The 17,934-nt window shown below is 41.9% G+C and overlaps 1 protein-coding gene and 1 non-coding gene across 3 annotated transcripts in view; both read left to right on the forward strand.

The window, feature by feature from the left end:
• The window catches only part of POU6F2 (POU class 6 homeobox 2), a 229,223-nt gene that overhangs the window by 79,117 nt on the left and 132,172 nt on the right, over nt 1-17,934 (forward strand). For both annotated transcript variants that reach the window (XM_053359613.1, XM_053359614.1), the window contains exons 2-3: nt 1,953-2,044; nt 6,092-6,320. In XM_053359613.1, coding sequence (XP_053215588.1) covers nt 1,953-2,044; nt 6,092-6,320 — 321 coding nt within the window. The remainder of the gene's footprint in view (nt 1-1,952; nt 2,045-6,091; nt 6,321-17,934) is intronic.
• On the forward strand, nt 2,699-2,804 carry LOC128398586 (U6 spliceosomal RNA). The gene has a single exon (XR_008327170.1). It is a non-coding gene; the product is annotated as a U6 spliceosomal RNA (small nuclear RNA).

The raw sequence follows: 17,934 nt of genomic DNA on the forward strand, positions 1-17,934 counted from the left end.
TCTTTCAGGAACTTGGTGGCATGCAGGTAACTATTTCATACTCTCCAAGTGTCCCGATTGGCATGCAGGCTGGGGACGTGGGTGGTGCTGTGGTTTAAACCACTGTGCCGTTTGGACTTGCCAGTCAGAAGGTCAGCGGTTCGAATCAGCGCAACGGGGTGAGCTCCCGTTGCTCAGTCCCGGCTCCTGCCAACTAGCAGTTCGAAAGCACGTCAAAGTGCAAGTAGATAAATAGGTATCGATAAATGGCATTTCCGTGTGCTGCTCTGGTTTTGCCAGAAGCAGCTTAGTCATGCTGGCCACATGACCTGGAAAAACTGTGGACAAATGCCGGCTCCGTCAGCCAGTAAAGTGAGTTGAGCGCCGCAACCCCAGAGTCGTTCGCGACTGGACTTAACTGTCAGGGCTCCTTTACCTTTTAGGCATACAGGCTGGGAATGATAGGAGTTGTAGTCCAAAGCATTTGGAGGGCGGGTTTAGGAACTGGGGCAGTCTGTTCCAGAGCAAGGATTTGGTTCCACGTCTCTTAGAAGCAGGGCCGGCCCACCCAGGAGGCAAGGTGAGGCAACTGCCTCGGGTGCCAATTTCCACGAAGCAGCAGATCTGGCCTCCCAGGAATGCATCGTCTGCTGTTTCTGCTGGGGTGCCTGTGGCTGTGACTGTGCACTCCTTGAAGGCAATGCCGCCTCTAAAATGGTACACCTGCCCACCACAATTCGGAGCAGATCCTCTTTCCCCCTCCCAAGACCTTTGATTCCATTGGGTTGATTCAGTGTCGTCACCCCCGCCATTTTCCCTGATGTAGATCATTACTCACCCCTTCGTCTCTGGTGGCAGGGAAGGGGGGTGTCAGTGCTATTTTGTGGCTTGCCTCAGGTGCCCCAATGTCTTGGGCTGGCCCTCCTTAAAACTATTCTGCAATCTGTGCAGAACATACTAGTCAGTTGAGGTGGCATGGCAATGCATCCTGCTGCCAAAGAAGTACCGTATTTTTTGCTCTATAAGACTCACTTTCCCCCCCCTAAAAAGTAAGGGGAAATGTGTGTGCATCTTATGGAGTGAATGCAGGCTGCGCAGCTACCACAGAAGCCAGAACAGCAAGAGGGATTGCTGCTTTCACTGCGCAGCGATCCCTCTTGCTGTTCTGGCATCTGAGATTCAGAATATTTTTTTTCTTGTTTTCCTCCTCCAAAAACTAGGTGCATCTTGTGGTCTGGTGCATCTTATAGACCGAAAAATACAGTAACTTAATTGAAACGCTTCCCCCAAATGAATGGTACATTGCATGTAGTAAGAAAGTGTAATCTAGCCCTTTATCTGTTATGCTCCTCTATTGTCTAGATATTGGGGCATTTATATGGAGGAGCATTCAAACAATTTTAAAAAGACCCTTTACCTCTAGTCTCTTGTTCTGTGAAATTTGTAGAGCCTAGGCAGACTCTTAGTCCCAAACCCTGACTCTTCATCTGTGCAAAGTCCAATTGCCTCGGATTCACTAGTTTGCACCGTGATATTTTACAGATATTTTACTCTTTCACAGAGATAAACAGTAGAAGTCACTTTACTTTGGCCCAGTTAATTCTTGCTCTATGAAATTAGGATAGCTGTTGCTCACTTTAGCATTAAAAAAAAGGGCTCCTTCCCCTGCAGAGAGCTTGTGCGATTTTTTTTTTTTATGTAAATGGATGTATAATGCAGTCCACATTAGCTGTGTTGATGATGGCTTCAGTTTCACTGCTGTCAGATTTCCGTATCTCTCTCCGAGTGAGTAGGCTGGCCTGAATGAATGTTAGCATAATTTATGCAGCTGATAAGTGATTTGAGCGCTTGAGTTATTGATAAACCGCTTTAGCATATCATTTTCAGCTTGATGCTATGTGACATCACAGCAAAATGTAATGTGCTAGTCCCCAGGCTAGATATTAAGGTAGAGCTTTTTCTTTGAATTCCAGGAGCCAGAGGAAACACAGCACTGTCTGATACAAGCACATCTGATCAGCACCAACCCAGTCAGTCCCATCCAGCGTTCCCTGTCGGGCCCCAGGTCAGTTTCTATCATTGACTCGGAATAAAATTTGCTTTTCTGGAAGCAAATATTAACAATCAGCTAAATGGATAAAGTAGAATTATTTGGCTGCATGCTGTTGTTTGAAATGTATGCTTAGCAATTAACATTTTTAAAATGTGTGTGTATGTGCATGTGTGAGAGAGTTTATTCATCTCATTTTTTAAAAAGATAGAAATCTATGTACAGTTTTCAAGCCAAATTTCAGATTTGGGCTAGGGATTTTTGCTCCTTAATTTAAGTTACTGGAGCCTCACATCAGTCTTCTGCTTTAAATACAGCCTGAGTTGATGTGAAACTGCTAAATGGACTTTTAATGTAAGTTTGATTCAACAGTTTGGGTTTGACAGTTTTGTGTGTTGCGCACAGACTTTGTTTCAAATTACATTTATCCTAGTTGGGAGCCAACAAGTATTTATGTGGATTGTGCTGTAGTTCTAAGTAAAAATTTGAAGGGTTTCTGTTTACAAAGTGACTGAGCCAGGCTGCTAGGGAAGAGCTGGCAGACATTCTGGCCCCCAGTTTCTGAGCATATCTCCACAGGAGAATTAAATTGGCTGGTGCCATTTGAACTGCCACAAGTTCCTCCTAAGAATCCTTCGAGCTTTAGTCTGACAAAGGTGCTGAGAATTTGTGTTTGCTTTGGCAGCACTTGTATTAAAAATTGAACTATGCAGCAATTTTAGCATGACCCCTGCACAAAGATTACATGCAGATTCATGAAGCTTTACATATTTGGGGAGGGTCTTTGGCTCAGTGGTACAGCACAAACTGTGCCTCCAAAAGGTCCCATGTTCAATGCTTGGCATTGTTGATTTGTTTTTTACAAAAACCATCAAGTTGCATGTGATGCTCGAGACCTCTGTCTATGACCTGGAAGGGCCAAAGCCAGTCAGAGTAGCACCCCCAGAACTATAGTTGGCAGCTTTTGCAGATCTGCCCACTGGGGGATGCCAGCTCAAAAGAGTTGTTTGGCTTTGTTTCTTAGGAAATGTTCAGTGATTGGGTTTAATCGAGCTGTCCTTTCAAGAGCAACCAATACTTATATTCTAGATGGTGTAGCTCAGAGCACAGGTGGGGTCCATATTACCCGACCTGGTCTAGTATATGCTATAGATGTGAAACTGGAAAGAATTTAGAGGAAATCAACAAATCAGCGTTTGTGAGTGTAAAGGAGCAGAGTATATTTTTCCTAAAGAGAGACTGAGAGCAGCAAAGAGGAACACACTTCCTCTGATCTCCGAACAGATCTGCTTACTCATGAGAAGGGACAGCCTGTAGAGCAGCCCTCACTTCCAGAAATCAGACCTGTATTATTTTTATTTCTTAAATTTGTATGCCACCCTTCATCTGTAGATCTCAGGGCTCTTCACAGTATTAAAGTATATGTGGAGCAACAACTCTATGTGGGTTATAGATTGACCTCCTGAGCTTTTTGTGGGGAGTACAAATTTAGTTATATTTTGTCTACGCAACAACAGTCAGTCCATCCAGATGTCCTTTTTGTTGTGCTTTGGTGATGATTTGTATTGGGACAGTTACATATGATCTCGCTTTTAGTACTGTTTGCACCTGCAAATGTTTAGGAGCGGACATACTTCTTTGTTTCCAATAAATACCAGTCCTGTAATTTCCTGCTGAAATCCTGTAACTGTTTATGCCACAGATGTTCCAATTTATTTTCTGGGCCACTTCTGTTGCACAGCAGTGCAGGAGCGGCCCTCTTAAGTGGCCATAATGTGCTCATATTGGGGAAGCAACTAATAAAGTGGAATGATGTTCAGTACAAATCCTCTACTAATGTACTATTATTGCACTATTACTGTTGCAGAATACCTCTGCAAAAAGCAAACACAAAGAACAGCCCTGTATTTACATTTTAATTGCTTTGTTCTTTTGAAAACCACCTTGAGAATGTGATTGAAGGAATGTTAGTATAAAAAACCAGGCCAACAAACTTATTTTTGGTTGTTAGGTCAAGTTGGGTTTACAGGTATGCTGGATGTGTCTAAACTGCTTTGGGAAGCATTTTGTTTGAAAAGTGATTTACAAATCTTAAACAAAGGCTTTAATTATCACCAAATTTGGCAAATAGCTACTGCATTTTAAAATATCATTGGAGACCTACAGTAAGTGTTTTTGGCAGGGGTTTGGAACCTCTCTGGCCTGCGGGGCAAATTAGACCACCAGGGGCCCCCATTTGGCTAATGACCACATGGAGTACAAAATATTTACTTGGAAGCCAGTGTGCACATTAAAGTTGTAGTGCAGCAACACTTTCTCTAGAAAGCTTTACCTGAGAAAGCTCTCAGGCACTGATTTTTTCCTTTCATAAATTATTATATAAACTCGCTGCAAATTTATCAGATAAATTGAAATTGATTGTTCATATTACTTTTAGTTGATTAATCAGCGAAACTTGCATATGGGTAAAAACAATGTTTCTGATACCAGAAACATTTTTTCCTTTGTTTTTAGATGGCACATAAATTTCTTGTGGAAGGCATCGTCTTAGGAGAGGCATTCCTCCCAATGTAATGGAAAAGAGAGAAAGCCTCTTTTGAGAAGGCACTTGCCAGCTATATTTTTTAATCCCAGTGAAGAAGAATGTCTGTATCTATAGCTATATCCATATCATCTGTATCTATATCTGCTGGCTGATTGGGACACCTTTTCAGTCAATTAAAAGTGTTTTTAACTAGTTAATCTAAATCAGGCATGTCCAACAGGTAGATTGTGATCTACCGGTAGATCGCAGAGGTGTCCCAGGTATGAAGTTTAGTGATCGCCATTGGCCAACGCTCCCCTAAAAAAACCTCAACAACTTCTGGCAATGACAATGGGTAGATCACAGCCGGTCTACTGTGAGTAGATCACAGTCTCTTGGGAGTTGGACGTGCCTGATCTAAATGATCCAGCATTTCTAAATGCTGCTGGCCCCACGCCCTGTGATTGTAGTCAGTAATCTAAAACAAATCAGAAGTAAGTCACAGGCTCTGGGTCAGTTTGCACAACATGGTGTCCACCAGACTTTTAGACTACAAAGCGTGTTCTCCTTCATGGAGAGCATGTGTTGCGGTGGGGGCTAGCAAGACACCCACTGTTGCTGGGCGGGATAGGAATTTGGCCACTGTTAACATGTGCTTTCTGTTGCTGGGGAGATTTGAATGTTGCCATTTCATGATTGACAGCCATAGCCTTTAAATATCCTGCGCGCAGCGTTGAGCTTTCTCTTTTTGCTGCGCGCATTGGATCACCAGCCCACCTTCCCTATATTTAGGGTTGTTCGCTTGACCTTGCTATGCCTGTCATGGGGTCATCTGCTTTTGGAGCGGGGGCCTGGTAGGAATTTTGTCCATTTGGCTGATTGGCTGTTGCCATTTGGTTTTTGCCTACTGCGTAGCAAATCGTCACAACTTGTAAGGTTGCGGTTAGGCATTGGTTTAAAGATTGGTTGGTGGAGGAGCATGGATTGGCTGTGCCTGCCCCTCCACTGCTGCTGCTGCAAGGGTATTCCGTTAAAGGAATCCAAGGGCTCGCCATGCTTTTGTCTGAACCCCCTGGCAAGGGGCTAGGGCCACGCAAGAGCCCCTGGGAGCATTCGGGGAGAGGTGATGCATGGTACCCAGTCCCGTCTCTCTCCCCAAAATGTTTTCCCTTTCTGACTTTGCAGTCGTGCGAATGTCAGTCTGTCCCCGTGCAGGGTCAGATAGTTGCAACCAATGCCTAAGCAACCACTCACATTGTTTGCAATTTTAATAAAGTTGTGGCCAAAATTATGCCAAAATCCTTAAACTAAAATCAAGTGTCAATTGTGTTTTACTGGGGGGTGTCTTGGGGACCTCAACATGCAACTCCGGTCATACCTGAAGGTTGGCTGTGCTGGCTGAGGCTGATGGGAGTTGTCCAACAACATCTGGAGGGCACCAGGTTGGGGGGAGGCTGCTCTAGTGAAACCACTGCAGCCGTGCTGTTATGCCTTTATTTTGTAATATGTTAAAATATGATCATTACGTCTCCTTTCAGCCACTACTGACGGCGCAGCAGCTAGCCTCAGCTGTAGCAGGGGTGATGCCAGGAGGCACGCCAGCACTGAATCAACCTATCCTTATTCCTTTCAACATGGCGGGTCAGTTGGGGGGCCAGCAAGGACTGGTCTTGACTTTGCCTACCGCTAATCTCACCAACATCCAAGGGCTGGTGGCCGCAGCTGCAGCAGGAGGCATCATGACTTTGCCGTTGCAAAATCTACAAGGTAAATCGCATTGGAAATTCCATTTCCTTTTTCTGGGTTGTTGTTTTTTCATTGTTTCATTTTATATTGTATATAAAACAAAGTGAACAATCTTAACAACAGAAGGCAATTAAAAGATGAAAAACAAAGCTATAAAATAGGCATGTAGACTTGAGTACAGTAGATTTGGTTTAAAGTTCTTAAATTGAAGAGCTTGTAACAAGAGATGTTTAGAAAGTCTGATTTCAGTGTCTCCCCAGTGTTAATTTGGTCCCCCATTGATTATAGGGTGCAGAGTAGTTTTTATTTTGTTGTAGTGTTGTTTTTATTTTGATTATATATTTTGGGGTTTTGTGTTCTGGTTTTGTTCTGTGAGCTGCCCTGAGACCTCTGGGTATAGGGCCGAATATAAATTGTTGTTGTTGTTGTTGTTTAGTCGTTTAGTCGTGTCCGACTCTTCGTGACCCCCCTGGACCAGAGCACACCAGGCATTCCTGTCTTCCACTGCCTCCCGCAGTTTGGTCCAACTCATGCTGGTAACCTCGAAAACACTATCCAACCATCTTGTCCTCTGTCGCCCCCTTCTCCTTGTGCCCTCCATCTTTCCCAACATCAGGGTCTTCTCCAGGGAGTCTTCTCTTCTCATCAGGTGGCCAAAGTACTGGAGCCTCAGCTTCACAATCTGATATATATATATTCACAATCTGATAGATATATATAAATTATATATATCTATATATATATATTCATACATACATACATATATATATATATATATATATATATATATATATATATGTATGTATATATATATATATATATGTGTGTGTATATATATATATATATATATATATATATATATATATATTAGGTATACCTCATCATCAGATTGAGTTCTGTAGAACAAAAGGATTAATTTAGTCTAGCTTTTTTTTTTAGGGACAGAATAAAATCCACTTCTGTAAATTGCCATTTATTCAAAAAATTATCAGAAAGAAGGATTCGTAAAGTTTGAAATAAAAATAGAAAACTTGCTAGAAATAACATTTGAATTGTAGCTGTTCTCTTCAAAATCGAGAGATTTTTGGTTTTGCATGTTTTTAAGTATGTTTCTAATTTCCGTGTAATTGGATTATAATTCATTTAAAATAAATTTGCATATAAATGCAAGCATATGAATTTCTAAATATTCAATTATTTTGGCACATATTGTAATTTTAGACATAAAATAAATTAGTTTTTCCAGTTTTAGGTCGTAATTTTTTTAAGAGGAATTCAGATTTACAGTAGTTGACTGAGATGACAGAGACATTGGAAATTCATTTCGTTGGTCGGTTTTGACACGCCAAACTTTTGCAAATACAAAAACAGTATCTGGAATTCAAAAAGGAAATTCATTACTTCCATTCCTTTGGGCCACTGAAACTCTAACAGCACATGTTATAGCTCAAGTTTAGTTCCGACCTATTGGTTAAGACCAGTTGAGTACTAGCCTTCCTAATTATGTTGGTGTGCCTTATGTGTTTTGGGTGGAAAATTCCTGACCTCGAAGAGGGTTTTTTTGTGACCTTAATATGCAAGAACCAAGTCAGCTCATAGGCAAGCTGAGGCGGCTGCCTCAGGTCGCAGCAGCTCCTTGGGTGCCCCACCTGCCACCTCCCATGTCAGTGCAGAAGCAGTACCGGTGTCAGTGCCGATTTCAGCAAAATCTTGCTCCAATCAGGCAGGGCAAGGCGGCAAAACGGGCCGCAGTGCTTACGCTGCACCTCCATGGTTACATCCACACCGCGGGAGTCTGGAGCAGAGACCATCCTCTCCGTTCCACGTCCCTGTCAGTGCCATGCCAGGTGCAGAACATTTCTTTCCCTCCGCTCTTGCAGTTGAAATGTGTTGTGTCAGATGGCAATGGTGGTTGCTCACGAGTAACCACCTGTCTTTTACAGGTTTTATTTGGTGCAAAACCTATTTGCAGTGCGGAACCCCAAAGTTCATGTCTGCCTCAATCGCTAGCAGAATCCGGGAGTGGCTTTTTCTGGTTTTGTCCCCAACACAAGAACTTTGTCACCCCCAGCCTTTTCCTTCCTTCTTTGTGCTTTTACCCCTCTGAGCAAGGTGGGCAACGGAAGAGGTGTGCTTCCCTCCTGGCCGGCTTGACCAGGAGCGGTGCTGGGGTTCCTAGTAGCATCCCCTGATCCCTTTCCCTCTTCCCCACTGGAGGCGTGGCTTTCCCCACCACACGAAGAGGGACTGCTTCGCAAGGATCCCTGTATCTCAACGGCCCCTCTACCTCCTTTCCCTGTTCCGATGGCAGTTCCTTGACAGTGTTGCCTCTCTGTTTCTGGATCATATTTGCCCCCCCCCCACTGTGCATACATAAGAGGGTAAGCTATTAGGGTCATTCCTCGTTTTGAGTCCACCCCGTTTAGGGTCCATTTCGTCGAACGTCCGCAGCAAACCCGGAATTACCAGAATGGGTTACTTCCAGGTTTGCCGCATGCACAGAAGCGCTAAATCGCACTTTGCGCATGTGCAGAGTGGCGCTTTGTCGAGCGTCCCTTTCATTGAGCGTCCGGGGTTCCGGACTGTACTCGACCGTGCTCTCACGACTCAGATTTTCTTCAAAAATATTTTCTCTGTAGGTACCCATGAGATAACCTCAAATTCATTTTAAAAGATTTTTTGGTCCAAAATTGGGCGCAGGAGAAATTTTCAAAAAAATTGATTTTCGCGCGATTAAGGCTAATGCAATTTCTGCATCAGTTTAGGAAAAAAACCTCCTGATTCGCTTATTTTTCAACCAATTGGGCTTATTTGGGTATCAAAATAAAGCTAATATTGGTCTCTTTCAAAATAAGGTATAAATATGGTATTGAGTGCCACAGAAAAGGGTCACTGACCATTCCAAGTGAATTTTAGTCATTTTGTACCTTGGTAGGTTCGATAAGCCATAGCATGCAAACCACAACTAACAATATGTATCACACTTTTTTTGTAGGGTGGGCTAACCATGAACTTGTTATGCTTTAAAAATAAGAAGGGTAATAAAATATTTTTTAAAAGTTTTATTAATTATTTAATAAAAACAAAATACGTCTCGGATCCCTTGTTTTTTCTAAACTCACACAGAACTTGCATTAGCCTAAATTGTGTGAAAATCAAAATTTTAAAAAAATTCTCCTGCACCCAAAAAATTGGACCAAAAAATTTAAAAAAATTAATTTGAGTTTATTTCATAGTATCTACACATAAAATTTTTTGAAGAAAATCTGAGTCGTGAGAGCACATGGCACCAGGTGATTGATAAAGCCTAGAAACAGCTGAAAACATTGGAAAGAAGCAATATTTTTTAACAACAACAATGAAACACTTATGTGTGTGAGAGAGAGAGACAGAAAGATCTATTCAAACATACAATAAAAATATCACAGCACCAGAAATAAAACGTAGTATGGGTATGAAATTTGTTGTCATAATATACCATAATGCCCACTAGATTAAATTATATTTTTAAAAAACAACAACCCAATGATGACAGTCGTGAAGGAAATATATAGCAAAACAGATAAATGGAACCTAATTTTCAGCATTACCCTGAGTACCAGCAGCTACAGATAAACATCTGGGGAAGGCTATCACCTTCATTCATTCATTTATATTTTAATTATCACATTTCTTCCCCTAAATGGGGCCCAGAGCAGGAAACATCAAAAAGTCAAAATGACGCGTTAAAAAAAATACATTTCAAAACAATATGAAAGCCACTTATAAAAACATTTGAGAACATTCAGAGGATGTAGAAACATTGTGTCCCTTTTGTGAGTGTGTACCAAAATACAGCTGGAAACAGTTGGAAATAAAACGATGGATTAAATGTCAGGGGCAGTGAGGGGCAACAGAAGAATGAAATTAAATGCAACAGGAGGGAAATTAGGGACCCATATCATGAGATGACTTGCACCTTGTGGTTATGGGGCAGAGAAGGATCCAACCAGTTAGAGGCCTCTGGAACATCAGGTGTTAATCTGAATTGAGATCTTCTCCACTGGGTTTTAAATTTGTTTCTTAATTTTCCCCAGTTAATCATGGGCACATAGTGCTGCATCTAAAGGTTGCCTTCCTGCAAAGTGGCAGAGCAGACAGGGCAGACAGGTTTTTGCAGAGTAGTCAGTTTTGAGCATATAAATAAGAGCAGAAGATCATGTAACAAATAGCTCAGATATTACACCATTTAGCATTTTATGATTTGGGGTGCACATCGTATATATGTATTCAGATGCTTAAGAGATAAACAATTTTACGACCTTCCATAGACATCTGAAGTCAGCCTTGTATCAAGATGATGTTTGATGTTTTGTTATGTTTTCGTGTATTCTGTTGGAAGCCGCCCAGAGAGGCTGGGGCAAACCCAGTCAAATGGGTGGGGTACAAAAATATTATCATCATCATCATCACCATCACCATCATCATCACTTCCTCTTCCTCTCTCTTCCTCTCTCTTTCACACACATCATATATATATTATGTGATCTACATAGACCAGGCACAGGCAAACTCTGGCCCTCCAGATGTTTGGGACTACAATTCCCATCTTCCCTGACCACTGGTCCTGTTAGCTAGGGATGATGGGAACTGTAGTTCCAAACATCTGGAGGGCCGGAGTTTGCCTATGCCTGACATAGACAGACAAACAAATCCACACGTACGCACAGCCACAACCACCCTTTTGTGTTCCTAAAATACATTTTGCTGACATAATTGGAAGGGGAAAGTATCCCACAGATGAAATGAAGCTTCTGTTAAGTGAATGTTCTGCACAGCACTCTAAAGCACTTTTTGAGTGATTAAACTCCAGTTTCTGCTCATGACTTGATGGATTGTGTGATGCACCGAATGCTACAGGTTGTGAAACAGTAGGAAAGGGAGGCAGCTAATGTGTTGGACAAACTCCCTTACAACCGGCACGCATGGTGTGCCCTCACCTGTTGGCTCAGAGGCTCGCCTTTACCTTGCGCAGATTTTAAACTTTAATGTCAACAGACCTCTCTTATCATAGTTGCAAATGGTTTTCACTTTAATGTTTAAAATAATGTCTCCCTTTCATACCATTAAGCTGCACCAAGGAACCTGTCATTCATAAATCATAGATGAAAAGGACACACTAATGCACAAATTTTGCTTGTTTAAAATTTGAGAGTGCATGTAAAGTAGGGAACTGGAGATTAAAAAAATAATGCAAGGACAGAGTCCGGGTAAAAGCAGATATAACAAAGTGGAGGAAGAGGCTTTTTAGTGTAGGTGGATGATGAAATCTTAATGAAGACACAGGCATTATAAAAGTGTATCGCTTGGCTCCAGGGTATTCTAGCTTATGGTTACTGTGGATATAGTATTATAAATAAACATAAGCTGATACGCATTTTTTATTGCAAATTCATTCTGCCTTACTAATTTGGATATTATGGCTACCTTATGTGCGCCAGTTTGGCTGAAGGAAATGTGAAGTTTCAACTCCAAGCCCTGCTGTGGTGCAGGCTCCATTCATTTTAACGGGGCTTGCATGGGTCAGCCATAGGACTATCATAGAAGGGTAGATGGGATGCCTTCTAGCCCTCTCTGTATGGTTCCAGGGGTCCATCAGGTTAATTCCGGAACATCAGATGGAGTAAAACATGGATTCATGGGAATATCTAAGTTAGAACTTACCATATATGCAGAAATGACATTTTACCCTTAGGTTGTTGTTGTTGTTTAGTCGTTTAGTCGTGTCCGACTCTTTGTGACCCCATGGACCACAGCATGCTAAGCACTCCTGTCTTCCACTGCCTCCCGCAGTTTGGTCAAACTCATGTTCATAGCTTCGCAAACACTGTCCCACCACCTCGTCCTCCGTCGTCCCCTTCTCCTTGTGCCCTCCATCTTTCCCAACATCAGGGTCTTTTCCAGGGAGTCTTCTCTTCTCATGAGGTGGCCCAAGTATTGGAGCCTCAGCTTCACGATCTGTCCTTCCAGTGAACACTCAGGGCTGATTTCCTTAAGAATGGAGAGGTTTGATCTTCTTGCAGTCCATGGGACTCTCAAGAGTCTCCTCCAGCACCATAATTCAAAAGCATCAATTCTTTGGCGATCAGCCTTCTTTATGGTCCAGCTCTCAGTTCCATACATCACTACTGGGAAAACCATGGCTTTTACTATACGGACCTTTGTTGGCAAGGTGATGTCTCTGCTTTTTAAGATGCTGTCAAGGTTTGTCATTGCTTTTCTCCCAAGGAGCAGGCGTCTTTTAATTTCGTGGCTGCTGTCACCATCTGCAGTGATCATGGAACCCAAGAAAGTAAAATCTCTCACTGCCTCCATTTCTTCCCCTTCTGTTTGCCAGGAGGTGATGGTCATGATCTTAGTTAGCTTTCTCCATAATCCACAAAGTAACCTCTAAGAAGCTGTTCTATAAGCAGTGTTAAGAGGTAAGAAATAATATATCCTGGCAAACAATAACCAGGATGGCTGGGAATGGCTATGGTGGGTGTCAGGAATCACAAGCCCTGATAATATTCTAGCACCACCGTCCCCAAGTCGTAGGATGCCACAGGAATAATCTTCCAGGGCCAGTTTCCTTAAGAGAAGAGAATAGTAGAGACTTGGGAGGTTTGCTTTGTTTTGTACATTAATTTATAAATGTACAAGTTGAGTGGTGGGGAAGAGGCGGGCCTTTAGACTGACTGGCGGCCGTGATCTTGAACACACACACACACACACACACACACACACACACACACACACTCCATCTCGGTATCCCTTCTGAAGCAGAGCTCTGGGTTCAGCCTCCACCCTCACAGAGAGGTGTGTCCTGCATTCCTAGCTGTCCTTGATTTCTCTTTAACTACTATACATCATTGGGACACGGGTAGCCCTGTGGGTTAAACCACAGAGCCTTGGGCTTGCCAATCAGAAGGTCAGCAGTTCGAATCCCTGTGACGGGGTGAGCTCCCGTTGCTCGGTCCCTGCTCCTGCCAACCTAGCAGTTCAAAAGCACGCAGTGCAAGTAGATAAATAGGTACCACTCCGGCGGGGAGGTAAACGGCGTTTCCGTGCGCTGCTCTGGTTCGCCAGAAGTGGCTTAGTCGTGCTGGCCACATGACCCGGAAGCTGTACGCCGGCTCCCTCGGCCAATAAAGCGAGATGAGTGCCGCAACCCCAGAGTCGGTCACGACTGGACCTAACGGTCAGGGGTCCCTTTACCTTGACCTTACCATCAGTAGAAGCCAAGCTGCAAAAGAGAAGATCATGAAGCTTGGACATGAAGAAAAGTGATGTTGCAGCTTCTATAAAATATCTGGATATTTAAAAAGCCAGCACCAGATCCTTCATAAATGACTGTCAAAATTTCATCCTGCACTCCGTACGGGGCGGGGGTGCAGAGAATGAGGTCCAGAGGAGCAGTTCCCAAAGGCTTCTTCCAGCAAGCCAGGGCCATGGCAGGTGGGCTGCTACGGTTCTGAGCATGCTCTGACACAGTCAGACAATTCAAGGCCTTTCTGCACTCAATTTCTGGTTTTCTTGAGGAGAAGGGAGGGTGATAACCAGTCCTCTCCTTGCTGCCTTGTGGATTAAATAGATATCTATTCTACATAATGCCAGATTTGAGCCTGCAAAGTATGAGAGGTTATTAGGGTGTGATAATTTTATTTGTTCTTCAGAAGCCATGGGCAAACAGTGTCAAGCATTGAAAGATTATCACACCATAAAACTTAAATTTCCCAAACTTTGAATGTTTCTCAGTTTGTTTCCCCATCTGTGGATCCTACAGCCAATAACAATCAATTGTCTTCCCTTATCATTAGTGAAATGTCCCTGTGCTGAAATGAGACCTTGCTTTCCTCTGAAACTGTTAGATCTTTAAATTTCCTTTTTTAAAAAGAAGAAGCAGGTTATTTTAAGCACCATTTCATGGCTAAACATGTGCATTAAACAGCAAAAGAACTGGGAGCTAGAAGATGGCCATTAGAATCTTCAGACCGATATTTATTCATATATCATAACACTACAGAAAGAGGGTTTCTTTAATCTTGAATTGCTTAGAGGTCCAATTGGCCCTTTAAAAAACAGCAAAAAAGCCACAATATTTTTTAGCATAGTTGTATAATTTGATTGCAAGAAAATATCTAAAAATTGCATTAATTCATTTATGTATTGGGCTTTTTTAGGGAAAGGGGGGGGAACACAGTTGAAGTGCCAACTTCAATTGCTTACTGATCTAAAGTCCAGAGCCCCTTTTCCCTCAAAAGGGCATTCTCTCTTTTAACTAAAGTGATGCAGTCCCTATTCATTTGTATTCCCCATCTAGTTACATGAAATAGCTTTCAGAGCCTACAGAAAACAGTGTTTCGGTTATGTATTTTAATGAGCACCAATGTCAGTAATAATCAAAATGATGTTTCACTTAGAGGAATAGTTTATTCCCAGGTACTTCTACATGGTACTAACATAACCAAAACAAGGATGACACAGTAAGAAGAAGGACTATGCTCAATAGTAATTTCACTTTGGAGCCATAACTGCAAATAATATAATCCCTGCATTACTATATATATTTATTTTATTTGCTTATTTCAACAATTTAGATATGGCTTCACCACAGTCATCTCTAAGTGGTATACGGGTGATCTGATGCAGTAAGACCAGCAATGAGTTGAAACGATAAAATCAGAGTTTAATTGAGAAGCCTGCTAGGAGGCTGTCTGACTTCAACTGCAAGGGCGTCCCACAAAGCTGGACCCCCAATACTGCGATACTGATGTCCCAGCTCACATAGCTGGCTTTGAGCTGCTTTACACATACACGTCCATTCCTTTATTACTGTACTGGCAAGTGGTGATTTGAATATACGACTCTGTGCAAGCAATGATCAGTTTACTCACATCCAGTTGACACATCACAGCAACCCAGAAGTGGCCGGAAAAGGGGGCAGAACCGGGTGGGGGCATAACATGGTGGAAATGGCACTCTGCCATCACCAACAATGACTTGGAATGCAACCCCTGCAATTATAAAGGTATTTCTAGGCTGTGTTTATAGGCATAGCCTGTCCAAATCAACTTGCATGTCCTAAAAACACAACAGAAATCAAAACGAGCCCTCACAGATCAAACACTAGTTTCCTCCGTTTTTCAGTAGAGGGACATCACGCATGCTGTGATGGGTCATGGGTTATGCTTACCTGAGGTTTACCAAAAGCATGTGTTACATTGCCAAGAGATGTTATCCTTGCTTTCTCTGTGCATCCTTTTTGTAGAGACTGTAAAGGTAAAGGACCCCTGACAGTTAAGTCCAGTTGCAGACGACTCTGGGGTTGCGGCGCTCATCTCGCTTTACTGGCTGAGGGAGCCGACATTTGTCTGCAGACAGTTTTTCTGGGCCATGTGGCCAGCATGACTAAGCCACTTCTGGCGAAACCAGAGCAGCGCACGGAAATACCGTTTACCTTCTACTTGCACTTTGACGTGCTTTCGAACTGCTAGGTTGGCAGGAATTGGGCCTGAGCAACGGGAGCTCACCCCGTTGTGGGGATTCGAACCACCGACCTTCCGACTGGCAAGCCCTAGGCTCTGTGGTTTAGACCACAGCGCCACCCAATACTGCATTCTGAAACCCGCAAATGAGCACCATTTGTTATGTCTTGCAGACTTGGCGAAGAACAAGTTAGCATTTCTGAGGCAGTTGTCCATTTCTTTTGTGCATAACCACTTTGATTCATTAAAAAAATCTACCTAGAATCCTTATGTGAAACAATGTGATATTAACCTGTGAACCAGCTTCATATACATACCACATTAGGTTTCTGGGCCTAACGAAGATACAAGTTTGTACAAATCTGGCTGGAGCCATGGAGAGGATTTTCCTTTCCTAAGGAGGTCTGTTTTGCATTTTAAGAACAGTCAAGAGTTTCCAGCAGATAAATTAATATCAAGTAATTCCTCTGAATATTTGTTACCATAAAATCAATAGGACTTGAGGAGGGAGGGTTACAAAAGTTCTCAATGCATTTCTTAGGGACACTTTGAAACAAAAACGGAAAAAATATTCTGCGGCTCGTATACTTTGAAATGCCAAAAGGGGTCTTGAGTGCCTCCCTGTATGCATATAATAGTCTTTTCAAAGCGGTGGCGCATTAATTTAACTGGAGGCTCCCAAATGAAGTGCATGAATTGTAAATAGTTTAGCACTGGGATAAAGCCAGGAGCAAGTGTTGCCACTGGGTAAAAGTCTCCTGCGGCCACATCAACGCGGAGGTGAAGCAGAGATATTTATAGAGTCATTTTCAGAGGAGGAGACGACGACATGTAAAGGCTTGTGTGCTCTCTGGCTCTAGGTGGAAGCTAACTGTTGTCCTTCTATCCATTACAACTTCAGTGTTCTTCCTTTCACGCACCCCTTTGTTGCTGTATCATCGTAGTGGAGTAATACGTTGGGATCAAAACATGCAGAGGATTTTTCCACTAAGGTATTCCAGTGGCATTACGGATCACAAGAGTGAACTTGAGTGGCAGGTGCAGGACACGAGAAGGGAAAGTATGGTCTGATTTTACATGCAGTTTCTTTTCTCTCTCTCTCACCCCACCCCGTCATCCAAACTGCTCACATTTTTTCCCCCTGCCATTGCATGTTGCAAATTTCTGTATCTCTGGGCTGCTCTCACTAGAAAGTTAAGCATGTTTAAGCTCCATTGGAATTTTATTTATTTCTTTTAAAAATTATATGCCACTTTTCTGAGGCTCCAGGAGACTCCATGATAGACATCTCAGTCCCTGGTAATCCAAATTCAGTCTGGGGTCTAAAAAGGGCAAAGGTTCATTTCAGGGGCCTGTGCTAGCCCAGTGAATACAAATCTATCAATCATCTATCTATTATTTATCTATCATCTATATCTATCTATCTATCTATCTATCTATCTATCTATCATCATCATCTATCTATCTATCTATCTATCTATCTATCATCTATCTATCTATCTATCATCTATCTATCTATCATCTATATCTATCTATCTATCTATCTATCATCTATCTATCTATCTATCATCTATCTATCTCTATCTATATCATCAATAATCTATCATCTATCTATCTATCTATCTATCTATCTATCTATCATCTATCTATCTATCTATCATCTATCTATCTATCTATCTATCTATCATCTATATCTATCTATCTATCTATCATCTATCTATCTATCTATCTATCTATCTATCATCATCATCTATATCTATCTATCTATCTATCATCTATCTATCTATCTATCTATCTATCTATCATCTATCTATCTCTATCTATATCATCAATAATCTATCATCTATCTATCTATCTATCTATCATCTATATCTATCTATCTATCTATCTATCTATCTATCATCTATCTATCTATCTATCATCTATCTATCTCTATCTATATCATCAATAATCTATCATCTATCTATCTATCTATCTATCATCTATCATCTATCATCTATATCTATCTATCTATCTATCTATCATCTATCTATCTATCTATCTATCATCTATCTATCTATCTATCATCTATCTATCTCTATCTATATCATCAATAATCTATCATCTATCTATCTATCTATCTATCTATC

Source organism: Podarcis raffonei, chromosome 12, assembly GCF_027172205.1.
Source record: "Podarcis raffonei isolate rPodRaf1 chromosome 12, rPodRaf1.pri, whole genome shotgun sequence".
Classification (NCBI taxonomy): domain Eukaryota; kingdom Metazoa; phylum Chordata; class Lepidosauria; order Squamata; family Lacertidae; genus Podarcis; species Podarcis raffonei.